The sequence below is a fragment of the Hyaena hyaena genome, unplaced genomic scaffold (genome assembly GCF_003009895.1).
Source record: "Hyaena hyaena isolate Hyena2069 unplaced genomic scaffold, ASM300989v1 scaffold_382, whole genome shotgun sequence".
NCBI classification, from domain to species: Eukaryota; Metazoa; Chordata; class Mammalia; order Carnivora; family Hyaenidae; genus Hyaena; species Hyaena hyaena.
In genome coordinates, this window is record NW_024081015.1 from 928,745 (window position 1) to 954,860 (window position 26,116).

General features: G+C 38.2%; 2 protein-coding genes across 2 annotated transcripts in view; both read left to right on the top strand.

Moving 5' to 3' along the window:
* WDR53 (WD repeat domain 53) overlaps positions 1 to 24,548 on the top strand; it is a 43,124-nt gene extending 18,576 nt beyond the window's left edge. Inside the window, exon 4 of the mRNA XM_039250850.1 lies at positions 24,519 to 24,548. Within this exon, the coding sequence (XP_039106781.1) occupies positions 24,519 to 24,523 (5 nt within the window). The 3' untranslated portion in view covers positions 24,524 to 24,548. The remainder of the gene's footprint in view (positions 1 to 24,518) is intronic.
* SMCO1 (single-pass membrane protein with coiled-coil domains 1) lies at positions 36 to 25,851 on the top strand. The gene is made up of 4 exons (XM_039250852.1): positions 36 to 54; positions 13,951 to 14,040; positions 24,519 to 24,668; positions 25,108 to 25,851. Exons 2-4 carry the CDS (start codon positions 13,973 to 13,975, stop codon positions 25,550 to 25,552), a joined length of 663 nt encoding a protein of 220 aa, XP_039106783.1. The 5' UTR covers positions 36 to 54; positions 13,951 to 13,972; the 3' UTR covers positions 25,553 to 25,851.
* The last annotated feature ends 265 nt before the right edge of the window (positions 25,852 to 26,116 follow it).

Consider the following 26,116-nt stretch of genomic DNA (forward strand, 5'->3'; position numbering starts at 1 on the left):
AGAATTCTGCCATTTGCTACAACACGGGTGGACCTTGAAAACATGCTAAGTGTTGTAAGTCAAACAGACAAATACTGTATGATATCTCTTATATGTGGAATCTTAAAGGAATTGTAAGAGCAGAAAGTGAAATGGTTATGGTTGGAGTAGGGGAATGGTACAGATGTTTGGTAGAAGTTAACAGGAAGAATTTATCATGTCATAGAATACTTTTGGCTTAAAAAAACTAAAATTGTTTTAAAAGCAATAGGTATATTTAGTTTTATTAAAAAATTCTGTAAATCTAAAGTTGATAAACTGAGAATGCGTGAACCAAGTAATGCATGCAATTCAATTAGATAAATGTCTTATAATTGAGTCACTGCTCTGCCCAAGGTAGTATCAACTTGCCAAATGCAAAGAACCTCCTCCAAAGCAATTAGTACCAAATTCATGTGAGAGGTAATTTAGTTTCAGCAAAACAGGATCAGCCATGATAATAAATTAATGTTGACAATTTATTAGTTGTAATTTGGTTTGTATATAATATGTAGGGTTTTTTGAGTTTATTTATTTTGAAAGAGAGAGAGCAAGTGAGTGAGAGTGTATGCACGAAAACAAGGGAAGGGGAGAGAGAAAGAATCCCTAGCAGGCTCTGCACTGTCAGCATAGAGCCCAATGCAGGGCTTGAGCTCATGGACCATGAGATCATGACCTGAGCTGAAACCAAGAGTAGGATGCTTAACCAACTGAGTCACCCAGGTGCCCCAGTATGTAGGCTTCTTTGGATTTTATGGTCACATAAGAGTTATAAGAAGTCTGTACCTAATGTTGGATTTGGACATATTTAAGCAACATTATACTAAAAGTCATTTCAGTATAACAAGTAATTACTAATCCTAGAAGTCTAATAATTTTTTCTTTTAAAACCTTACAGTACTCAAATGCATCAACTTGTAGACAAAATTCTGAAAATCTTCTTGAGTGACCTTCAGCATCTCCATATGAGACTAGGACTAAGTGATGTTGCTGGGGAATGCGGGGAAGTAGCAAGGATGGAACCCATAGTTTGCTATGGAAGAGTATATTTTGGAAGAGCATGAATTGTTCAGAATAATTTCTAAAGTAATCATGTAGGGAAACTAGTCATATTATTAGTGGAAGGTATTAGAGTCAAGAGTGAAGCCCAAGTTTTTGGTTTCAGTGACTGGGTGGATCCTAGGGTCATAATTTCAGGTAGGGAGCACAAGAGGATGGGCAGGTTTGGCCACTTAGACCTACCTAATCTGCCCTGACTGGGCCTCACCATTCAGGTGTCATTACTATCATCTCCAAAATGACATATAGCTATTATTAGTCTGGAGTCTGGTTGCACTGGAGAGGCAGGGGTGGTTTAGAGTCTTACTGGACTTCTTAAGCCAGAGTGGGGACTAGGGAGACATTTCTCTTTGTTTCCCTTAAACCTCTTACTCTTAGACTTGCTCCTTTCTTAATAATATACTCTAATTTTCTAATTGATGTGACTGCTATTCATGAAGCATTACTTTTGGTTCTTAGAATTTTCAATATTTTCCTTTCCTGCATTGCTCTGTAGAGATTCAGCGCCCCCTAGAGACACAATCCACAACTTTCCTGGTTTGCAGAGATTTTGATAGCCTCGAATCAAATAACTTAATTCATCCCAACTGAACTTTTTCTATTTATCTTTTCTCAGCGATTTGGATAATTATACATCTCCATATCACCTTTATTTTTCTTTCTTGGTAATAAGGAATTCTTCATGACTCTAACCATTTATTATTTAGATACCAAAATTTAAAATTATTTTTGGTCTACTTAGACCTCTTTAAAACTAATATATTTTGAATTTTGAAAAGTTTAAAAATTATTTTCCAAAAAATATTATTTTCCATGGTTGTAGAATCCTTGGTTATTATTTCTGAAATGTCATTCAACTCTACTATCCTGTCATATTTTCATTATTTATGATATTCCCATTATTAGATATAGCTGTATCTTCAAAAGATGACTTTTCCTTCTAAGTTTGTTTCCTCTGAGATGAAGGTGTCTTCATAATCTTAACTGCAAATCAGATTCACCAATGAAGATTTTTAAAATATCTAGATGTCTGGGTCCTATCCCTCAAAAACCTAATTCAGTACTCATTATAGAGGTTTAATATTTTGCAGATCAACTCACCCTCCAAAATTACTAAATAATCTGAGGATACCAGGCTGGCTTAGTTGGTGGAGCATGTGACTCTTGATCTCAGGGTTGTGAGTTTGATCTCATGTTGGGTGTAGACATTACTTAAAAATAATATCCTTAAAAATACACTAATCTGAATGAAATATTTTTAATTGATTTGCACACCTGTCAGAATGGCTAAAATAAAAAATTTGGTGATAATACCAAATGCTGGTAAGGAGAAATGAATCTCTCATCTGTTGATGGTGGGAATGTAAAATGGTACAGCTACTATGGAAAACAGATTGGCGTTTTCCTATAAACAAACTATACCAGAACCATATGAGCCAGCAGTTGTTCTCCTGGGCATTGAAACATATGCTCATGTAAAAACCTGTGCATGAATATTTATAGCAACTTTATTCATGGTAGCCGTAAACTTGAATTAGCCCAGATTCCTTAAACAAATAGATGGTTATAATCCTTTGTTTTCTGTTTGTTTTCTATTTAATTCCTGCTGTAATCATTAGTATTTCCTCCATTCTGCTATCTTTAGGTTTAATTTGCTCTTTTTTTAACACTTTTAGATGGGCACTTAGTTCATTGATTTTTTTAGCCCTCCCCCTTTTTTGTGTATATGCATTTAAGGCTATAAAATTTCTAAGTATGGCTTTATCTATATCCTTCTAGTTTTATGTGCCACACTCTCATTAACTGTTCCAATATAACATTTTTTTCAATGTAACGTTTTATATTTTAATCATGATTTATTCTTTGATACATGGATTATTTAGAAACATGGCAGATATTGACACATTTCCCCTGGATATTGGGTACAAGAGATGAAGGATATGTTCATCGTTATTTCTATTTGACAGTCTACTGGAGGTCCTAGGAACTACAGTATGGTAAGAAAAAGAAAGCCATCAGAGTAGAAAGAAGTAAAACAGTTATTTATAGACATGATTCTGTATGCAGAAAATCAGAAGAATCTAGAGATGAATTGCTAAAATTAAAAATGTATTTAGTAAGGTTGTTGAATAGAAAGATAAATATACAGGGGCACCTGAGTGGCTCAGTCAGCTGAACACCCAACATCAGCTCAGGTCATGATCTTGTGGTTGGTGAGTTCAAGGCTGGCATTGGGCTTGCTGCTGTCAGTGCAGAGCCCACTTGAGATCCTCTGTACCCCTTCCCACTGCCCCTTTCCCGGTTGTACTCTTTCTCTCTCTCTCTCTCTCTCTCAAAAATAAACATTTAAAAAAAGATAAACATACCCGAAAAATGGTAGTATTCCTATAGAATACCAACAATAAAGGGAAAATTTTAAATATGATTTACAATAGCATCAAGAAACATCAAATACCTACTAATAAATATAATGAAAGACATACAAAAACTGTACAGACAAAAACTGTAAAACATGATTGAGAAAAATTAAAGAAAATATAAGAGAGCTTTATCATATCCATGAATTAAAAGATTAAATATTATCAAGATTTCAGTGTAATGCTAATCAATCCCACCTAGTACTGTTCTAGAATAGACCAAATAAACTTGAAGAACAGAGGTGGAGGACTCACACTATATGAGAGGTTTATAATAAAGCTACAGTAACTAAGAATGTGATACGGGCACGAGAATAGATAAATAGACCAACAAGACAGAATAGAGAACAGAAATAGATATTTATGAATATAAAAAAGGACTGTCTTTGTAATAAATGGGATTGAGTCAATTGTATATCCATATGGAAAAGAAATAATGATTCTTTCTTTACACTACTCCAAAAGTTTTTTTCTAGATGTGCTTCAGATGTAAATGTCACTGGTAAAGTAATAAAGCTTCTAAATAATAATAAAAAATATGTTTTTATGACCATGGGGTAGGAAAGATTTCAAACATAAGACATCAAAATGAAAATATTGACAAATTGGACTACATTAAAATTAAGAACCTCTGTTCATCAAAACATACTGTTAAGGTAAAAAGGCATGCCACAAAGTAGAATAAGATGTGTACAATATGTGTAACTGACAAAGGACTGAAATCTGGAATGGAAAAATACTCAATAGATTAACCGGTTAATCAACAAAAGAAAAAAGTCAGACAATCCAAAAGAAAAATGGACAAAAGATATGAATAGGCCAATAGATATACAAAAAGTCAGTAAGCATATGAAAAGGTGATCAACTTCCCTGGAAAGCAGAAAGTACAAGCTAAAACATACCCACCAGAAGGGCTAACATTTAAAAAGTTGACAGTACTAAGTGTTAATGAAGCATGGAGTAACTGGGACTCTCATACAACTGTACATAAGCTTGAAAGTTGGTGCAACTATTTTGCAAAACTAATGGACAATACGGGTAAACCTGACTAAATGCATAGCCCATCCAGCAAATCCATTTGTAGATATATACCCAACAGGAGTTCATATACCAAAAGACATTTGTTGTAAGAATGTTTATAATAGCATTATTTATAATAGCTCCAAAATGGAAACTACTCAAATGTCCAACAATAGAATATATAAATAAATTGTGATATATTCAGTTATAGAATACCATAAAGAAATAAGAAGTGAGCTAAATATTTCACTCAGCAACAAGCATGAATCCACAAACATAATATTGAGCAAAAAGGGAACCAGTCAAAAAATAACATACACATCTAACCATGACAAAGTAACTAGTACCAGACTAAACCTCCTGTCATACACAACTGGATAACTATACAACAAAGGTGAAATGGTTATTTTCAGACACTGGACCAAGGCAAAGCAGCACAGGACTGTCATTACTGAGAGAAGGGGGGAAAATGAAGTGAGTCCTACAATTTCCTTAGCTTTCTTCCTGGTGGCATTTACCAAATATTGGTAAGTATTTGATGATCTGAGAAAAAAGCAGAGCCTGTAGAGACTGAGGCAGCTAAAAGTTACAGAGCAGAATACCAGAGAGATGGGAACCATACAGAAAATGAGATCCAGAAATCTGCATAGGAGTTTCCCTGTCTTTGACCAAATACAAAGCTGTACAAGAGTAGGATGAGACCCCATGACACTGAGCAAAGAAAACTTACTGGAGAACTACAAGCTGAACTACCATTAGAGAGACTTCGGCGTTAAAGAGATCTTGTTGGGAGACTAGTGTTGAGAGACTTTGATGACCTGATACAGTCTATAGGACTAAATTAGACCTATAGAAAAGGCTACTCTAGAGCTATCATCACAAAGCTTAAAATCAGGGGCACCTGGGTGGCTCAGTCAGTGAAGTGACAGGCTCATGGTTTCAGCTCAGGTCATGCTCTCACATTTTGTGAGTTTGAGCCTCATGTCAGTCAGGGCTCTGTGCTGAGAGTGTTGAGCCTGCTTGGAATTCTCTCTCCCTCGCTCTCTGCCCCTCCCCTACTTGTGTGCTCTGTTTCTCTCTCTAAATAAAAAATAAAAAATAAAAAAAAAACTCCACAAAGCTTAAAAACAAGTCTTGAAAGGACCACTCTGATTTATACTAAATAGCCTACCAGAATAAAATTCAACATTAAAAAAAATTTTTTTAATGTTTATTTATTTTTGAGAGAGAGAGAGAGAGTAGGGATGGGGCAGAGAGAGAGGGAGACACAGAATCTGAAGCAGGCTCCGGGCTCTGAGCTAGCTGTCAGCACAGAGCCCAATGCGGGGCTCGAACCCAGAAACCATGAGATCATGACCTGAGCTGAAGTCAGACACCCAACCGACTGAGCCACCCAGGCGCCCCTCAGGTGCCCCTTTATAAAAGGAACACAACAAAATCTATAAATTCAACAATGTAACAGACATAATGACCAGAATCCAATCAAAATTACTAGATAATGGCAAGAAGAGGCAAATTTATAGAGATACGAAGTAAATTAGTTGTTTCCTAGTGTTGGGGGATGAAAGGATTGGAGAGTGACTGCTAATGGCATAGGTTTTCCTTTTAGGGGAATGAAAATGGTCTAGAGTTAGATTTCGTGATGGTTGCACAACTTTGTGAATATACTAAAATCTATTGAATTGTCACTTCAAATGGGTGAAATTTTTTAAAAATCCTCTAGATATTGAAACATCAAGAAAGTATGACCTACACTTAGGAGAAAAATTAGGAGAAACAGAAGTTTATATGGCAGATATGATAAAACTAAATGAAATTTAAAGTCTGTTTTTATATTTATTTATTTAAAGATTTTTATCCTTATTTTAAAGTAATCTCTACCCCCAATGTGGGGCTCAAACCCATGACACCCAAATGAAGAGTCACATGTTCTACTGACTGAGCCAGCCAGGTGCCCCTAAAATCTGTTTTTAAAAGAGCAATTATTAACGTTGTCAAGGAGGGGCCCCTGGGTGGCTCAGTCGGTTAAGCATCTGACATTGGCTCAGGTCATGATCTTGCGGGGTACTGATTTCAGCTCAAGTCATGATCTTGCTGGTTCATGCATTAGAGCCCCATATAAGGCTCTGTGCTGACATCTCGGAGCCTGGAGCCTGCTTTGGATTCTGTGTTTCCCTTCCTTTCTGTCCCTCCCCCGCTTGCACTCTGTCTCTCTCTCTCAAAAATAGATAAAGATTTTAAAATTGTTTTTTAAATAAATAAATGTTGTCAAGGATTTAAGGAAAAGATGAACAAATAAGGACAGAAATGAAAACTATAAAGAAACTGCCATGGACTGAATTGTACCCCCCAACATTCACAAATTCATGTGGTAAACTCTTAACTCCCAATGTGACTATATTTGGAAGTAAGGACTTTATTTATTAATTTTATTTACTTATTTTGAGAGAGAGAGCGAGAGAGAGCGAGAGAGCACAAGAGCACAAGCAGGGGAGGGGCACACAGAGGGAGAGAAAGAATCCCAAGCAGGCTTGTGCTGAGGCTGAGAGCATGGGGCTTTATTCCACAAACCGTGAGATCATAACCTGAGCTGAAATCAATAGTTGGATGCTTAACCAACTGAGCTACCCAGGTATCCCTTCAAGTAGGGATTTTAAAGAGGTGATTAAGGTTAAAGAAGTCGTAAGGGTGGGACCTTAATCCATTATGACTATTGTCCTTATAAGAAGAAGAGACACCAGCGAAGTGAATATACAAGAGAAAAGGTTAGGTAAGGATACAGTGAGAAGGCAGATAGATATCTACAAGCCATGGAGGATTTCAGGAGAAATCAAACCTGTAAAACCTTAATTTTGGACTTTTAGATGCCAAAACTAAGAGAAAATGAAATGCCATCCAGCCTGTGTATTTTGTCATGGTAGCCACAGAAGACTAATGAACACATGTGGCTAAACCACATTTTATTTACCTATTTCATCAATTGATAGACAACATCTGGGTTGTCTCTACTTTTTGGTTATTATGAATAATGCTGCTATGACCATTCTTACAAGTTTTTATGGTATATATTTTTGATCAACCATGTTGAGTATAATTTACATAATTAAAATTTTAAGTATTAGCTCAGTGAATTTTGTCAAATGTTTATAATGATTTATTTGCATAACTATCACAGAACTACTATCTCTCATGATAGATTAGTTTGTCCATTCTCTAACTTCAGGAAAATAGAATCATATAGTATAGCCTCTATTTTTGCTTTTGGCATAATGTTCTTAAGATTTTCCTATATTTTTTTATATTTATCCATGGGATATTCACTTTTAATGCTGAGTAATATTCCATTGTATGAATATACCACATTTTGTCAATCTACCCACCTATTGGTGGAAACTTATATTTGTTTCTAGTTCAAGCTATTATGAATAAAGCTGCTATAAATATTCATGTATATTTATAGGTATACATTTTATTTTATTTTTTAATTTTTTAAATGTTTATTTTCAAGAGAAAGAGATAGAATGTGAGCAGGGGAGGGGCAGAGAGAGAGAGAGACATAGAATCCGAAACAGGCTCCAGGCTCTGAGCTGTCAGCACAGCACCTGATGCGGGGCTGGAAACCACAAACTGTGAGATCATGACCTGAGCCGAAGTTGGATGCTTAACCGACTGAGCCACCCAAGCGCCCCTGTGGATATACATTTTAATGGTCAAGGGACACATGGCACATTAATTTCTTAGGACTGCCATAACAAAGTACCATAAACTGAGTATGTCTTAAGAATTTTCTGGAGGCTAGAAGTCTACAAACAAGGTGTCATCAGGGTCTGAAGCCTGTAGGGGAGAATCCTTCCTTGCATCTTGTTAGCAATCCTTGGCATTCCATGGTTTATAGCTGTTGGATTACAATCTGCCTTTGTTATCACATGACAATTTGCCCTTATGTGTTGTCTGTGTGTTTATCTCTTCTTTTTTTCTTAAAAACTTTTAATGTTTATTTATTTTTGAGAGAGAGAGAGAGAGAGAGACAGCAGGCAAGCAGGGGAGGGGCAGAAAGAGGGAGACATAGTATTGGAAGCAGGCTCCAGGCTCCGAGCTGTCAGCACAGAACCCAAAGCAGGGCTCCAACCCATGAACCATGATATCATGACCTGAGCTGAAGTCGACGCTCAACCGACTGAGCCGCCCAGGTGCCCCTATCCCTTCTCTTCTTGTAAAGACACTTACTATGGTCTGAATGTGTCCCCCTAAAATTTATATGTTGAAACCTAACCTCAAAGGTATTAAGAGGTGGGGCCTTTGGAATGTGCCTAGGTCATGAGGGTGGAGGCCTTATGAATGAGATTGGCTCCTTATAAAAGAGACGCCAGAGAAATCCCTAGCCTCTTCCACCATATGAAGACATAATAAGGTATCAGCTATGAAACAGGAAGAGGGCCCTTACCAGAAGGCAACGATGCGGGTGTCTTGACCTCCAGAACTGTGAGAAATAAATTCCTGTGTTTATAAGCTACTGAGTCTAAGGTATTTTTTATAATAGCAGTCTGACGGGACTAAGACAATGCGAGTCCTACTGGAGGAAAGGCCCATCCTAGTCAAATCTTATCTGTTTTGTTTTTGAGTGTCTTTTTATTTCACCTTCAATTTTGAAGGTTATTTTTGCTGGATAGAGAATTGTAGGTTGGTAGGTTTTTTCCCTTCATTTTTGTTTTGTTTTATTGTTTTCAAATGACAATCCAATTTCCCCTGGCTTGTATTGTTCCTAATGCAAAATCAGCAGTATTGTTTACTTTTCTCTGTATGTAATTATTCTTTTTATCTTTGGTGTTGTTTTTTTATGTTTATTTAATTTGAGAGAGAGAAAGAGAGAGACAGTGTATGGGGGGGTGGCAGAGAGAGAGAGAGACACAGAATCTGAAGCAGGCTCTGGGCTCTGAGCTATCAGCACAGAGCCTGACACAGGGCTTTAATTCATGAGCTGTGAGATCATCACCTGAGCTAAAGTTGGACACTTAACCAACTAAGCTATCCAGGTACCTCTCTTTGGTGCTTTTAAGATGTTCTCTTCATCATTATCTTTCAAATATTTGATTTTGATGTGCTTTGGTATGGTTTTCTTTTTTTTTTTCCAGCATTATTGACAAATAAAATTGTAAGATATTTAAAGTGCCCAGTGTGATGATTTGATATACACACACATTGTTAAAGGATTCTCTTCATGTGGTTGTCACATCCATCACCTTACATACCCTTACATAGTTCTCCTTTTTTCCCAATGAAAACATTTAATTTCTACTCTCTTAGCAAATTTCTATTACACAACAGTATCGTCGACTACAGTCACCTTTGGTATGCTTTTCCTTATATATGTGATGCTTGGGCATCTTTGAACTTCTTAAAATTACCTATGTCATCAAATTTGGAAATATTACTTTCATCAAATCTTTTTTCTACCTCCCTCCCTCTCTTGCTAGAACTCTAATATAGATATGTGAGAACTCTTGATATTGTCTCACAGATCCCTGAGGCTCTGTTAATTATTTTTCATCCTTACTTCTCTGTATTTCAGTTTAAAGAGTTTTTATTGCCCTGTCTTCAGATCCATTGATCCTTTCTTTTTCATCTCTAGCTCCTAATTTATCCAGTGCATTTTTAATTTCAGATGTTGCACATTTCAGCTCGAGAATTTCCATTTGTTCGTGTATTAACCTCCTAGGGCTGCCAAAGCAGAATACCAGAGACTGGATGGCTTAAAAAATACAAATTTATGTTTCACATTTCTGGAGGGTAGAAATCCAATATCAAAGTGTTTGTAGGTTTGTTTCTCCCAAGACCTCAGTCCTTGGCTTGCAGATGGCTGCCTCCTCACTGGGTCCTCATACGGCTTTTTCCCTTGTGCATGCACATCCCTGGTGTCTCTTTTTCTTTTTAAATTTTTTTAAACATTTATTTATTTTTGAGAGATAGACAGAGCATGAGCAGAGGAGGGTAGAGAGAGAGGGAAACACAGAATCCGAAGCAGGCTCCAGGTTCCAAGCTGTCAGCCCAGAGCTCGACATGGGGCTCAAACCCACGAACCACGAGATCTTGACCTGAGCCGAAGTCAGCCACATAACCGACTGAACCTCCCAGGCACCCCATGGTGTCTCTTTTTCTTATAAGGACACTAGCCTTATTGGATTAGACCACTACCCTTATGACCTCATATAACCTAAATTACCTCTTAGAAGTCCCTATTTCCAAATACAGTCACATTGGGGTAAATGTTTTAACATATGAATTTGGGGGGGTGGGTACAATTTAGTGCATCACCACATAGTAGGATATTATTTAACAATAAAAAGGAATGAAGTAGATATATGCTATAATATGGATGAACCTTGGAAACATTCTGCTAAGTAAAAGAAGTCACAAAAGACTATATTGTATGATTCTACTTATATGAAATGTCTAGAATAAACAAATCTACAGAGACAAGATGCAGAGAAATGGTTGTTAGTGCTGAGGCAGGGGGCGGGGGGATTAGAAGGAATATGGAGTAACTGCTGATGAGTACAGGGTTTCTTTTTGTGGTGATGCAAATGTTCAAAATTGTGGTGATGGTTGCACAATTCTGTGAATATGCTAAAAACTCTTGAACTGCACATTTAAAATGAGTCAATTATATGATATATGAATTATATCTCAATAAAGCTATTAAAATATATACCATATGATTCCATTTACAAAAAGGTCAAAAATAGACACAACTAATGTATAGTGAGACATGGTAGTTATCTTTTTTTTTTTTTTTTTTTGGGAAGAGAGGGAGAACAATAGTTCAGGCGGGTCATGAGGTCCGTGCCTATGCTGGCATGTTGGTAATATTTTATTTCTCCATTTGGGTTAAAGTTACATGAGAGTGTTCACTTTGTGATAAATCATTCAAAGGAAAAACACCCTTTCATCTCAATACCCAATACTCTGACACCAAATGTGTGGGATTTTCCACACCAAACAATTCTCCAGTCCTTGGCAGATCCTGGCTAGGTGTCCTACAATTTAATATAATTCTAAAACTAACTCCTCAGACTTAGCACAGACCCCCCATGTTAAGGGCTTAGTCTCACAAGACTTTCCCCACTTCAGAAGCCAATCAAAAGTCCCATGTTGTCACATGTACTTCTGACTTACAATAAATCAGGGGTTTCCCATTACCACCTCCTCATATTTGATAATTTGTTAGAATAGCTCACAGAACTCAGGGAAACTGCTTATTCATTATTGCTAATTACAAAAAATATATTAAAGAATATAAATGAAGAGCCAGATGATCAATACCTAAGGTGGGGTCTGGAAGGGTCCTGAGCACGGGAGCTTCTGTCTCTGTGGAGTTTGGGGTAACCACTCTCTTGACATATGGCTGTGTTCTTGTTCACCAACCCAGAAACTCTCCAAATGCTTTTGGTTAGGATTTTTATGGAGGTTTCATTATAGTAGGCATGCTTGGCTAAATTGTTGGCTGTTAGTGATTAACTTAAGCTCCAAGGGTGCCTGGGTGGCTCAGTCAATCAAGCCTCTGATTCTTGATTTTGGCTCAGGTCACGATCTCATGGTTTGTGAGTTTGAGACCCACATCAGGCTTTGTGCTGACAGTGCAGAGTCTGCTTGGGATTCTCTCTCTTCCTCTCTCTCTCTCTCTCCCTGACCCTCCCCTGCTCATTCTCTCTCTCAAAAAATAAATAAACTTAAAAAAAAAAAAATTTAACTCCAGCCCTCTTCCCTCTCCAGAAGTTGAGGGGTAGGGCTGAAAATTCCAACTCTAGTCACATGGTCAGTTCACTCGCAACCAGCCCTCATCCTTAGGGGCTTTTAAAAATTGCCTCAATGGGGCGCCTGGGTGGCTCAGTTGGTTAAGTGTCCGACTTCAGTTCAGGTCATGATCTCACCGTCTGTGGGTTTGAGCCGCGTGTCAGGCTCTGTGCTGAGAGCTCAGAGCCTGGAGCCTGCTTCAGATTCTGTGTCTCCCTCTCTCTGTCTGCCTCTCCCCTGCTCATGTTCTGTCTGTCTCTCCCTCTCAAAAATAAATAAACATTAAAAAAAAATTTTTAAATCAAAAAATAAAAAAAATTTGCCTCATTACCATAAACTCAGGTGTGGTCGAAAGGGGCTTGTTATAAACAACAAAAAGCACTCCTTCACTTTTATCCCTCTACAGCTATTTCAGTAACTAGGGTTTTCATTAGTAAAACCCAAATATTATAATGAAAGACTCTCCTTTCACCTGTTTTAGAAGCTGGGGACGAAACATATGTATATAACAGAAGATGTTCCTATGGTTCTTATCGTTTAAGAAGTTACAAGAGTTTGATTAGCTCTGTGCCCAGAACTGGGACAAAGACCAAATATAAATTTCTTATTATATCATATCATAGTCATCAAGCTTATGACATAACAGTTTTCTATGTAGATTTTATACTTCAATTTTTAAAATGTCTTATTAGGGTGCCTGAGTGGCTCAGATGGTTGAGTGTCCAACTCTTGATTTCAGCTCAGGTCATGATAACAGAGTTGTGGGATCAAGCCCCTGCTTAAGATTCTCTCTCTCCCTCTGTCCTGCTCATGTGCACACTCTTCTCTCTCAAAAATAAAATAAAATAAAATAAAATGTCTTATTAATTTGCAAATATTTAGTAGATTTGAAGTAGGTAAACCTTTAGTATGTTTTTTTTATCAGTTCCTTAATGGAAGCTTCCATAAGAACTCCACTATCTACAAATATGCCTACATCTCTAAAATAAAATTGAAACTAACACATTTTGAAGTTAATAGTTGATCTAATTAATAGGATCTGCCAAGGTTCTTTGAAACTAATGCTTGAATAAAAAAATGTCACACAGACAGTAGGGGTGTAGCCTTAATTTGGTTTACCCTAGAGGAAGACGTAAGATGAGAACTGCACAAATTCACATTAATAACACTTGAGGCGATTCCAGGAAGCACACTGTACAGAAGAAGAATAGGACAGAGAAAGGAAGGAACTTGACACAGAGGAGTACATGAACCGTAAGTTCCTTCTGTGAGTAACTGAGGCTCAACTCCTCCAAGGGTTTTTTTTGCTACTCCTGTGATCCCCATTTTATAAATCTAGAAATAGGGATCGAGAGATATTAAGTCTTCTGCAGAAACTTACAGAGCTAAGAAGCGGTAGAACAAGAATTTGTGCCAATCTGATCAGAGCCAAGAATAGTTGGGTCTGCAGGAGACTAAACCAGGTTTTAGAAACTGGAATCTAGAAACAAGAGAGAAGGAAGAAAATACAAGCAGTTGCAAGCAAATGGAGTGATTTCTAGAATCAGCACTGCTATCTGGATCTTGTTTTTATATGGTGACTGGGCGGGGTACAGGTTTGCGTCTGGTGATGGAACTGATAAAATGTATGGAATTCTCTTTCTAGGATACAAGCTCAGACATTGTAGATGAATCCTTCTGTGCTCTGTATGAATTCACAAATTGAGGGACTCCTTTCTCTGATGTATTGGTGTAGGTAAGTATATGGGGTGAATGCATCTTCCTGAGGATTGCACTATGAGCAAAGTGCAAAGTGGACAAAACCAGGTTGGCAGCCCTGCCAAAGTATCATTTTAAATCCTCTTTCCATTCACATGTGTTACTGTTACGAGAAATCTTGGGGTAAGGTGACCATTAGTAAATTTACTAATGGTAACAACCGCTGGCAAAAACTAGATCTTTTCCCCTGAGTTAGAAGGCTTTGGAAATAACATTACTCTATTAGTGTCTGTACTTCAAGTTCAGCACTTTGAGTTTTGCACTCAAAGCATAGTACTCAAAGTATTCAATTATTAGTAATTGATTCAACTCTACAACAAACAGCAAAAACCCACTGCTGCATTAGATGCTTGTTTCCAGATGTTTGTTTTAGCAGAGCAAAGTACTATTTATTTCTTGGCACTGCTGTTTAACTTTTGAACACGGCATTCTTTCAAAGATCTATACCCTGCAACAGAAAGCACACAGGAATCCAGGCTGCAGCTTGGTTATAAAAAAGTGAGAGAAAATATTTGATAAAGACACAACTGATAAATATGCAAAGAACCCTTAAAACTCAACAATAAGAAACAAGCTGATTTTAAAAAGGGCAAAGCACTGGACAGCACTTTACCAAAGGAGATATACAGATGGCAAGCAAGCCATGATGTTCAACACCATTTGTCATCAAGGAAATGGAAATTAAAATTATAAGACACAACTACACACCTATTGAAATGGCCAAAATCCAAAGCAGTGACAACACCAAATGCTGGCAAGGATGTGGAGCAACAAAAACTATCATTCACTGCTGGTAGAAATGCAAAATGGTGAAGCCACCTTGGAAGACAGTTTGGCAATTTCTTTTTTTTTAATGTTTGTTAGTTTATTTAGTTATTTATAGAGTGATAGAGCATGAGTCAGGTAGAGGCAGAGAGGGGGAGAGAGACTCCCAAGCAGGCTCTGCACTGTCAGCACAGAGCCTCGAACCCATGAACTGTGAGAGATTACGACCTGAGCCGAAATCAAGAGTCAGATGCTTAACCGACTGAGCCATCCAGGTGCCCCCAGTTTGGCAGTTTCTTTCTTTCTTTCTTTCTTTCTTTCTTTCTTTCTTTCTTTCTTTCTTTCTTTCTTTCTTTCTTTTAATTCTTTAAAGTTTATTAATTTGAGAGAGAGAGACAGAACAAGCGAAGGAGGGACAGAGAGAGAGGAAGACAGAGAATTCCAAGCAGGCTCCACACTGTCAGTGCAGTGCTTGACGTGGAGCTTGAACCCACCAACTGTGAGATCATGCCCTGAGCCAAAATCAAGAGTCAGACACTTAACCGACTGAGCTACCCAGGCACCCCCAATTTGGCAGTTTCTTACAAAACTAAACATACTCTTACTGTACAATCCAGAAATCATGCTCCTTGGAATTTACTCAAATAAAGTGAAAACTTATGCTCACACAAAAACCTGTACATGGATGTTTATAGCAGTTTCATTAATAATTGCCACAACTTGGAAATACTCATCCTCCAGTAGGTGAGCGAATAAAGAAACTATGGCGCATCCAGACATGAAATATTATTCAGCACTAAAAGGAAATGAGCTATCAAGCCATGAAAAGACATGGAGGAAACTTAAATGCATAGTACAAGTGAAAGAAGCCAATCTGAAGAGACTACATACTGTATGATTCCAGCTATGTGACATTCTGGAAAAGGCAAAACTATGGAGGCAGTAAAATGATCAATGGCTACCAAAGTTTTGGGGGTGGGAGGAAAGAAGAGGTGAGCAGGCAGAGCACAGAGGGTTTTTAGGACAGTGAAACTATTCTGTATGATGCTGCATTGGTGGATACATGTTATTATACATTTGTCAAAACCCATAGAATGGACAACACCAAGTGTGAACCCTAATGTAAACTGTGCCCTATGGGTGATCATGATGAGTCAATGTAGGTTCATCAGAACTAATTAATGTAACCACTGTGGTGTAGGGTGTGTATAGTGGGGGGTGGGAGGCTCTATAAAGGTAGGGATACACTTTCTGCTATACTTTCCACTCTTTTGTCTGTGAACCTAAAACTGCTCTAGTTAAGCAATATGACAGGACCAGGCAGGTCTGAGAGATGAGCCTGGCAGAAGAGATGAGGAAATCACTAAAGTTTGGATAGACAAAAGGCAATCCAGGGAGGCAATCAAGGATGGAGTGATCAGCAGATACTGTTTAGGTCTACACAGACAAGAGGCAGTTGATGAAAGTGGGGAGAAAAAAACAACTACTGGATCTGGATAGGCAGGCAGCATCCTAGAGAAAACAGTACCGCTGGGTAGAATTGGTAGTAGGCTCTGATCCCAGAGCAGAACTCTACTCTGCCTTGTTCTAAATCTGGGGACAGGGTTCCGCAATGGTTTATTCTGAGTGGGCAGAAGACAGAGACACCAAGTTAAATCAGAGTCTCCACTATTCTCTCCTTCCTTCTCTTTTATTTCCTTGTCAAGGATCTACCATAAGAAAACCAATATTAGTTCCAGAAAAATGAAGGGCTTCAGAGGAAACCTCAGCAAAAAGGAACCTGATATATGAAGTATCCTTCACTGAACTGTTAATCCTTAAGAGCAGAAGCCCAACTATAAAAGGCTTAATCAATAAGGCAAAGTTACTCCTTACAATAAGCACATTAGCAATGGAAATATCCTAGGTGAGGTTAATTCACTGGTGGGGTTTTTTGTTTGTCTTCTTACCCTTTTAACAACCTCTCCCTATTTCCCCCACTCCCCACCCCTGGCAACCACTTTCCTACTCTCTGAGTTTGACTTTGAATGTAGATTCCACATATAAGTGATACTCTGACATATTTTCCTTTGTTGGGATGATTTCATTTAGCATTAACACCCTCACAGTCCTTCCATGTTGTCATACACAGCAAGGTTTCCTTCTTTCTGGACAATTAGGTTGTTTCCATCACTTGGCTATTGTGATTTAATGATTCAGTGAGCATGGGAGTGCAGATCCCTCAACATCCTCTATTCATTTTCTTTGAATATATCTCCTGAAGTGGGATTGCTGGATCACACATTAGTTTCGGTTCTAGTTTTTTGAGGAATTTTCATACTATTTTCTATTGTGACAGGTTCTTTTCATCTGTCTGCTCTGCTGTCTTGGCTTGCTCTCTGCGGCTGGTTCCCTGCATGGTCATGAAAGGGTGAGTGCTGCACGACCAGACATTACAGGAAGATTCAATAATATGAGGGATGAAGACAGACTATTTTTACTGTGTGTGTTTTTTATCATTAGAAAAACTTCCCTCCCAGTCACAAAAGGACAAATATTGTACGATTCCACTTACAGGAAGTAGGTACCTAGAGGAGATAAATTCATAGAGACAAAAAGCAGGATGATGGTTTCAGGAGCAGAGGAGAGGGGAGAATGCAGAGTACAGGATTTTAATGGGTACAGAGTTTCATCTGGGAAAGATGAAAATTTTCTGGAGATGGATGGTGGTGATGACTGGGCAGCAGTGTAAATGTGCTTAATGCCACAGAAATATAGACTTTACAAAGGTTAAAAAATGGTTAAATTTTAAAAATTAAGATGAAATGGACATACATTAGTTTCAAGTGTACAGCTTAATGACCCAATATAAATACATATTGTGAAATAATCATCCAAATAAGTCTAGTTAACATCCATCACCACACATAGTTACAAACTTTTTTCTTTCTTTCTGTTTTTAAAAAGTTTTGTTTATTTATGTAGAGTAGTAATCTCTACACCCAACATGGGTCTCAAACCCACAACCCCAAGATCAAGTCGCATGCTCTTCCCATTGAGCCAACCAGGCACCCCCAAACTTTTTCTTGACATGAGAAATGTTAAGATCTACTTTCTTAGCAATATTCACATGTACAATACAATATTGTTAACTATAGTCTCTGTGTTGTTCATGACATCCCCAGGACTTATTTATTTTATAGTTGGAAGTTTGTACTTTGTACAAAATGGGTGTATACTACCTTCACCCATTTTGTCCATCCCCACCCAAAATGGTGTATTTTGTTATATGGTTTATCACAAGTAAAAATAAACTTTTCTCAGAAGTCTCACAGTAGACTTCCTCTTACATTTCATAGGCCAGAATTCTGCCACTGCCTATTCCTAAACTAATGATAATGGCAACAATAGTGAAATTACTATAATTGGATTAATCTAATCAATGTTCACTCCCTTGTGACTGGGGAGGGGCCCAGCCTCCCTGGAAGCACATGGCTGCCCAATACTTGAACAATATTTGAATTCTGTTGAAATAGGGGCACCTGCAGTGTGGACAATGGCTGGATCTCCCTGCACAACTTGCAAATGCAAGAATGGAAGTGTCTGCTGTTCTGTGGATTTGGAGTGTCTTCATAATAATAATATATTATTATAATAATACTTCAGTATTTAAAATGGACTCATCATTGCGGGAGAAAAATGGATGGAATGACCATCCAGCATGGTGAAGAAAAGGAATTGGTGTTTTGTTTTGACCACAGACAGTTACCAAAGTCTCCATCTGAGGAAGGTGTTTGGGGTTGCCTTTTGGATCTATAACTCTGTTCATTCTTGCTAACCTAGTCTAGGTGACCTACAGTGCAGTGTATTTAAGTCTATGGTTGTTATAAGAAGTTTCCCGTGTTGTAAATCACTTTTCCCTTATCAAAATTTGCAAATACATTTAAATGATCTCATGGTAAAAAAAAAAAAAAAAGAAAAGAAAAGGAAAGAAAGAAAGAAAAAGAAAAAGAAAAAAGAAATAGGGGCGCCTGGGTGACTTCGTCGGTTAAGGCATCCAACTTCGGCTCAGGTCATGATCTCACAGTTCGTGGGTTCGAGCTCCACATCGAGCTCTGTGCTGACAGCCAGCTCAGAGCCTGGAGCCTGCTTCAGATTCTATACCTCCCTCTCTCTCTGACCCTCCACTGCTCATGCGGTCTCTCTCTCAGAAACAAATAGAACATTTTAAAAAATTGAATTCTGTTGAAATAAAAGTATCGGGGGGTGGGATGGGGTGGGGTGGGATGGGGTAGGGTGGCAGAGAGGATATAAGACACAAAAATAGGAGCAAGGTTTTTCACACTGTGGTAAAGAATGATTCCCTCAGGACACTCAAACTTTTCTGAAGATTCATGTGAGACTTATTGACTCAAATCCCCAGGAGTCCTTGGGGGAGTTACGGTGTCTCTCAGATCTATCCCTTTGCCTTTCCACTCCTAGGACCAACACTGTAATCTAGGCCCTCTTCACCTCACATCTGACTGTCACTCCTGAGGGACTTCTCTGCCTCTGGTTTTCTTTACACCTGGATTAATCCTAAATGCCACTGCTAGATTAACTTTACAGAATGAACAGCTCACATGTGTCCAAACTCCTCACCAGCTGTCTAGAACCATCCACTCTTTTGTTACTCTTGTTTTCTGTCTCCCTACTACTATACTCCTTAGGGCAAGAAACTTACCTTACTCATTATTGTATTCTCAACACCTAGAATAGTGTTTTATACATTCAATTGATATTTATAGCGTTCACTAAGTATTGAATAAGTGAATAAACTATTCAATGAATGAATAAATTCATGACCTGGATCTTATTAGTTTAAACGTTAGGGTTTTTTTTAATTGTTGTTTTTCTTTTTCTTTTTTTTTTATAATTTTTTTTAATGTTTTATTTATTTCTAGGAGAGAGAGAGACAGCGTGAGCAGGGGAGAGTCAGAGAGAGAGGGAGTCACAGACTGAAACAGGCTCCAGGCTCCGAGCTGGCAGTCAGCACAGAGCCCGACGCGGGGCTCGAACCCACGAACAGCGAGATCATGACCTGAGCGAAAGTCGGACGCTTAACCGACTAAACCACCCGGGCACCCCTTAATTGTTGTTTTTCTTTTCCTCACATGACTTTTTTGTTTAAGGTATATCTACTCATTGTTTCCTGACCGCATTATGTACCTTGCCTTTCTGATTTTGCTCACATAATTTCTCCAGTTTTATAATATCCTCTCTTCTGATAATCAGACACCTACATTTCCATTAAGACTAAGCTCAAATCCTACCTTCAGTGTGAACATTTCTCAATTATCCAAGGCTTCAGTGACTTACTGTCTCATATATGATTTTTTATGGTCTATATCTATTGAGTGCACAACATTTTATATACATTTTCTTTTTAAGTATGTCCTGTCTTCCCATTTAGAAGTTAAGCATGTTGAATTTAGGAATTCTGTTTGATATCTGTTTCCACTTCCAATACTTAATCTAATACTAGAAGCTCTCAATAAATATTTATTAGTTTCTAAGGATGATTAGATTTTTGCCATTGATATATCATAAAAGGTCTAGGGCTCTCTTTAAACCTCATTTAGATTGTAACTGAATAATTAAGCTGTTAAAATTTGAGAGTAATATTCCCATCAAATTTAATCCTAGTATATTATATATTCATATATGTAAGTATACATTTATTGGAATATACAGAGAGCCACAATTACATCTGGTGGTTGTGCTCTGTTGATGTGCTACAGCTCACTTTACAAAGGCAAACATTATAGTGGGTTTTAGGACACCTGTGTTCAGAAGATCAGTTCTCTGAAACTATATTTGGATGTACAAGCTATTAAAAGCTTCTTGTACTGAGTGACCTTTGAGGCAGAATTCAGATCAAATACACAAGCCGCTGCTTGTTGCTGAGTGGAAGACAGTAGGAAACCCTGGATTCAAACCTCCATTAGGTTTTTATTTTCCTGGTTTTGTTTCCTTTCATTTTGCCTTAAGAAGATGAACAATGAAACCACAACCCTGATATCCTTGAAGGAGGCAATGAAAAGGTTGCTAAGGGCTACAGGGCGGGAACAAGCATAGGTCTGCTTTTCTGGGAAGATGGGCAAGAGAAGAATAAAGAATAAAAATAGGCAAATTGGAATTCTGTCACTGTTTAAAGTGGTTTAAGTCTTCCACAAAAATGTATATTTTAAATAATACATAAATAAAAAATATATATGTAACATATATATTTAACTATATATATTTTAACACATATTTATATATATTTAACACATATATTTAAATATATATATGCATATATATGCATAAATAAAGAAAAATCTACTACCAGGTGAATTCCATTCAATTAATGTATGTACTATATTTTAGGTATACAAAATAAGTAAAATGTGGTTTCTGTCCTCAAGGAGCTTAAAGTCTATAAGGAGAAGAGAATCATTTAAAAATACTTAGAATTTAATGTGATTGGCCTTGTAACAATGTTGTTCATAAAGGGCTGTGAGGACACGAAGAGAGGACCAGTTAATTTTGCCTTTGACAGCAGGAAAAGGAAAGGCATAGAGAGACATTTAAACTGGATCTTAAAGTGTGAGTAAAAGGCTATGAGAAAGGAAAGTATGGGAAGGAATCTAGGCTGAGGAAATAGTACTTGGGACACGTACATGGAACATGGAGGCCGCAGAAGCCTGTGTTCCGTCAGCTCCTAGATGTCTTGGGTGATTAGTGACTAGGATGTGAGAAGACTGACAGCAGATGGGAGCAAAGGGTTAAGGGCTTTATGTTCCCTTCTGAGGATAGCCAATTTGACTCTACCTGTATCTTTGGGCAAGTCAGGGCATCATAAAGCATACATAATCTGTTGAGTCACATGATCAGAATTGTGTTTTAGAGCCACATTTCTAGAAAGATGGATTAGAGGTGGCAGAAATCAAAAGCAGGGATCCAGTTAGGCTACTGTGATCCTAAGTCAAAGTGAAAGATAGTTATTAACTGGTTTAGTGGTGATGGACAGGAGGGGAGTTTTTTTTTAATTTTTTTATAGTTTATTTATTTTTGAGACAGAGAGAGACGGACATGAGTGGGGGAGAGGCAGAGAGAGAGGGAGACACAGAATCTGAAACAGGCTCCAGGCTCTGAGCTGCCAGCCCAGAACTCGATTCGGGGCTGGAACCCATGAACCGTGAGATCATGACTTGAGCCCAAGTCAGATGTTTAACCGACTGAACCACCCAGGCGCCCCAGGAGGGGATCGTTTAGAGGCATTAGTAAAGAGAAAGAAAAAAAAAAAAGGTAAGAATTATTCTGAAATTTCTAGTTCAAGCACTTGAATAGATGGTGATGTCACTAACTGAGCTGGGAATTAATAGTAGAACACAGATCTGCATTTGTAGACATGTCATTCAGGATTTATTTGGAATGGTGTGGGAATGCCTTTCTGTGAGAGACTCTCAAAAACCTGTTAACAACAGGAGCACCCCTGGGTGGCTCAGTCGGTTAAGCGCCTGACTTCAGCTCAGGTCATGATCTCGCGGTTCGTGGATTAGAGTCCCGCATCTGGTTCTGTGCTGGCAGCTCAGAGCCTGGGGCCTGTTTCGGATTCTGTGTCTCCCTCTCTCTGCCCCTCCCCCGCTCATGCTCTGTCTCTCTCTGTCTCAAAAATAAATAAAAACTATAAAAATTTAAAAAAAACCTGTTAACAACTGTGAAGTTTTACAATGACGGACAAGCTAGAGTTGCTCTCTAGAGTTCAAGCTAGAGAGGACCTATAAGCAATATAGTCTTAAAGGTGTCAGAGTTAATACAGACAGTGTGCCAGCTGACATTGTTTTCGTATGTAGTCAGAAATCGCTGGCATGTTAGGTCATGCAGGCTTACATCCTATGAAACACATTTCATAGTGGGCCTCATCTATATGTAAGTAAAATATCCAAAGCAGTGAGAAAATTCCAACCATAGTAATTTCTGAAGATGAGGGAGAGGGATAGTGCATAGGTTCAGTTTAGGACGGTTGGGTTTGGAGATGCACAAAACATAGTTAAAGATACAACTCTAGAGCTTAGGAGTGGTACTTAAAGCTGAATTAGCCTTGAGATAAACTGAGGATCTAAAAGAGAAGATGGTCAAGGACGGAACCTGGGCAACCACAAAGTATTCAGGTCACTGGGGACATAGAACCTCAGGGAAGTGGTACCTGTATTTGTGTCACTTCTTTGGTGAAAATATGAGTGCCTTCAGGCAAGTGAGTTGTGTTCTTTCAGTTCTTTGTGATTCAATTTGACATAATTCTAGTGCCACAGTGCCCTCTGATGATTACGGCTGTTCAGAGCTGCCCAGATGCCCTTGTTGGGTTACACAGCTCAGCAGCTCATTCACTTTATGGATGTCGATCATATGAGACATATTTTCTTACTTCTGTGTAAGGCCTTAGCAAGGCATAAAGATGTCTAAGAAATAGCCTCTGATCCCCTCTCTCCAACAGTTTAAAATTTTCTTCATGAAATCCTAACTCTAAAAATAAAGCAGGAGGTGAACAGTGACAGGTAATAGAGGCAGTCCCTGTGAAAATGTAGGCAGGGCGATCTCCAGGCAGAAACGCTAGGGGATTCAAGAAAACAGTGTGGAAAGTGAACTTATTCTTGAAAGTAGGATACAATTTGGGTAGTCAGAATAGAGAAAAGAACCTTTTTAAATAGTGGTCCCAGCACTAGCTGGGACTAGCTATGACATTAGATCTTAATCTTCTTGAGACCTGATTTACCTATAAAATAATAAAAATGACTGCTTCACTTCTTATGGTTGTTGTGAGAATCAAAGTAATGCTTGTATTAAAAATACTTTTTTTAAGGGGGGGCACCTGGGTGACTCAGTTGGTTAAATGTCTGACTCTTGACTTTTGCTCAGGTCATGATCTCATAGTTTGGAGTTCAAGCTTTCTGTCAGGCTCTGCACTGGCAATGTGGAGGCTGCTTGGGATTCTCTCCCTCTCCTCTCTCTCTGCCCCACCCCCACTCTCTCGCGAGCACACACCGTCTCTCAAAATAAATAAACTTAAAAAAATTTTTTTAAGTTAAAAATAAGGGGCATCTGGGTGGCTCAGTTGGTTGAGCAGTCGACTTCAGCTCAGGTCATGATCTCACCCTGCATCGGGCTTGGTGCTGACCGCTTGGGGCCTGGAGCCTGCTTTGGATTCTGTCTCCCTCTCTCTGCCCCTCCCCCACTCCTGCTCTGCCTCTCTCTCCCTCTCTCTCTCTCTCAAAAATATATAAACATTATAAAAATTTTTTTAATTAAAAATATTCTTTTTTTAAAGTAGGTTCCATACCTAATGTGCAGCTTGAATTCACAACCCTGAGACTGAGAGTTGCATGCTCCACTGACTTGTGCAGCCAGATGCCCCTAAAATACTTTTTAAAGTATAAAGTTCAATTCCAAAACAAGATGTTAGATAATTCAAGTAATTAGACAATTCAGAAGTTTGGCAATATAAGGAATATAAGAACTGGGATGATGGCTAGAGAGAATGGCAAATGGAAACATCTGTTCATAATTTTGAATTTAGATAGTTACCCAAATTAATAGTGATTATAAACAATATATTAGAGCCTTCTCTTAAGGCAAAACCTTAGTACTGCTCCTCGACCTAAAGTACCCCTTGATTCTTTTATCCTATAGAGTAGACCACAAACTCCAAGCTTTAGAAGCACAGTTTAAAGAACTGGACTTCACCAAGGATAGCCTGACACAGAAATTTGAACATCATAGCAAGGCTTTGGCAAGACAGTCAGCCCATGATGAGCTATGGACAGCAGTTCTGGCACTCAAGTGAGTATCCGATGAGAAATCAGTGGAATTTCGTGGCTTTGTGAGAGCTTGCAGTGGACATTCTAAACTTGGATTTCTTAATATGGTTCTAACAATGGATTGTGAAGAAATCATATTTTCTTAGGTTAATTCATTCAAAAAAGATTAATTTGAACACCTGTTGATACACCAGCACCGCTATAGACATCTCATCAGAGTCTCTTGCTTGCCAATGTCTTACTAATACAGAGATGGATGACATAACTCCCCTGCCACTGAGAAATGTGTAGTATAAGCGGCCCGAGAACTAAGCTATCCAGTTAATGCAGGCCCTATTTCTAAAGTGAGTATTTTCTAAAATACAACAGCTGTTCTTCTAGTGGTTTGTATCCTAATAGAATTCATTTGATGTTTGTACATAGAGTCCCACTGCTTAGGAAGCTCTCCACATGTTTTGTAGATTCACTTCAATGGAACTGAATATTTTATACAGCTACGTCATGGAAGTACTCATCTGCTTGCACACTCGTGTGCTTGAGAAGCTGCCAGACCTGGTGAGAGGTCTTCCCACCTTAGCCTCTGTCTTAAGACGAAAAGTCAAGAACCAGCGCATTAGAGGCGTATGGGAGTCTGTCCTGGAGGAATGTGGGCTGGAGGAAGGAGATGTCACAGCACTTTGTACCTTCTTTATTGCATATGGTAACAAGGCAGAATACTATGTTGCTAAGGTGAGGCAGATGTATATCAGGGACATCACTTTCCTGATCACTAACATGGTAAAGAACCAGGCTTTGCAGGATGGTTTGCTCAGGGCTGTGCAGGTTGTTGACAAGGGGAAAGCAGTGAGGGCCTCTGAAAAGCAAAAGTCCTCCTTAAAAGAGCTGATTCCATTAGTCAAAAACTAACTTTATCCTATGACCAAGGGATTCTACTTCTAGTAGTTTATCTCACAGATGGGGGGAAATATATGTACAATTTACTATATACCTAGTTTTATAGCAAAAGTGAGAGGAGCCTTAAACAAAATAATGATGAATTGATACAATGGATATTTTCTGTGTAGCAATATAAGAGAATGAAGAAGCTCTTTGTATAACTGTACAATGATACTGAGCTATCACCAAGATGTGTTGTTTTAAAATATTTCCTATATATTGTTAAGTGGGAGAGAAAAGGGCAAAAATGCATATACACATGTATATATACATATATACACATATATACACATTACACAAGCTAATATACCCATACACTTCTTAAGCTGCTTCTGGAGAGATACATTAGAAAATGGTAACTTTGGTAGGAGGAATTCTTTTTACTATAAAAGAATGTCCTGTTTTGTACATTTTGAATTTTGAACCATGTGAATGCATTGTATATTAAAAGGCAAAAAATACAATACACCTAATATATATTGTATGTTGTACATCTTCTCTTTGGCACAGTACTACAGCAATTTTACACTGGAA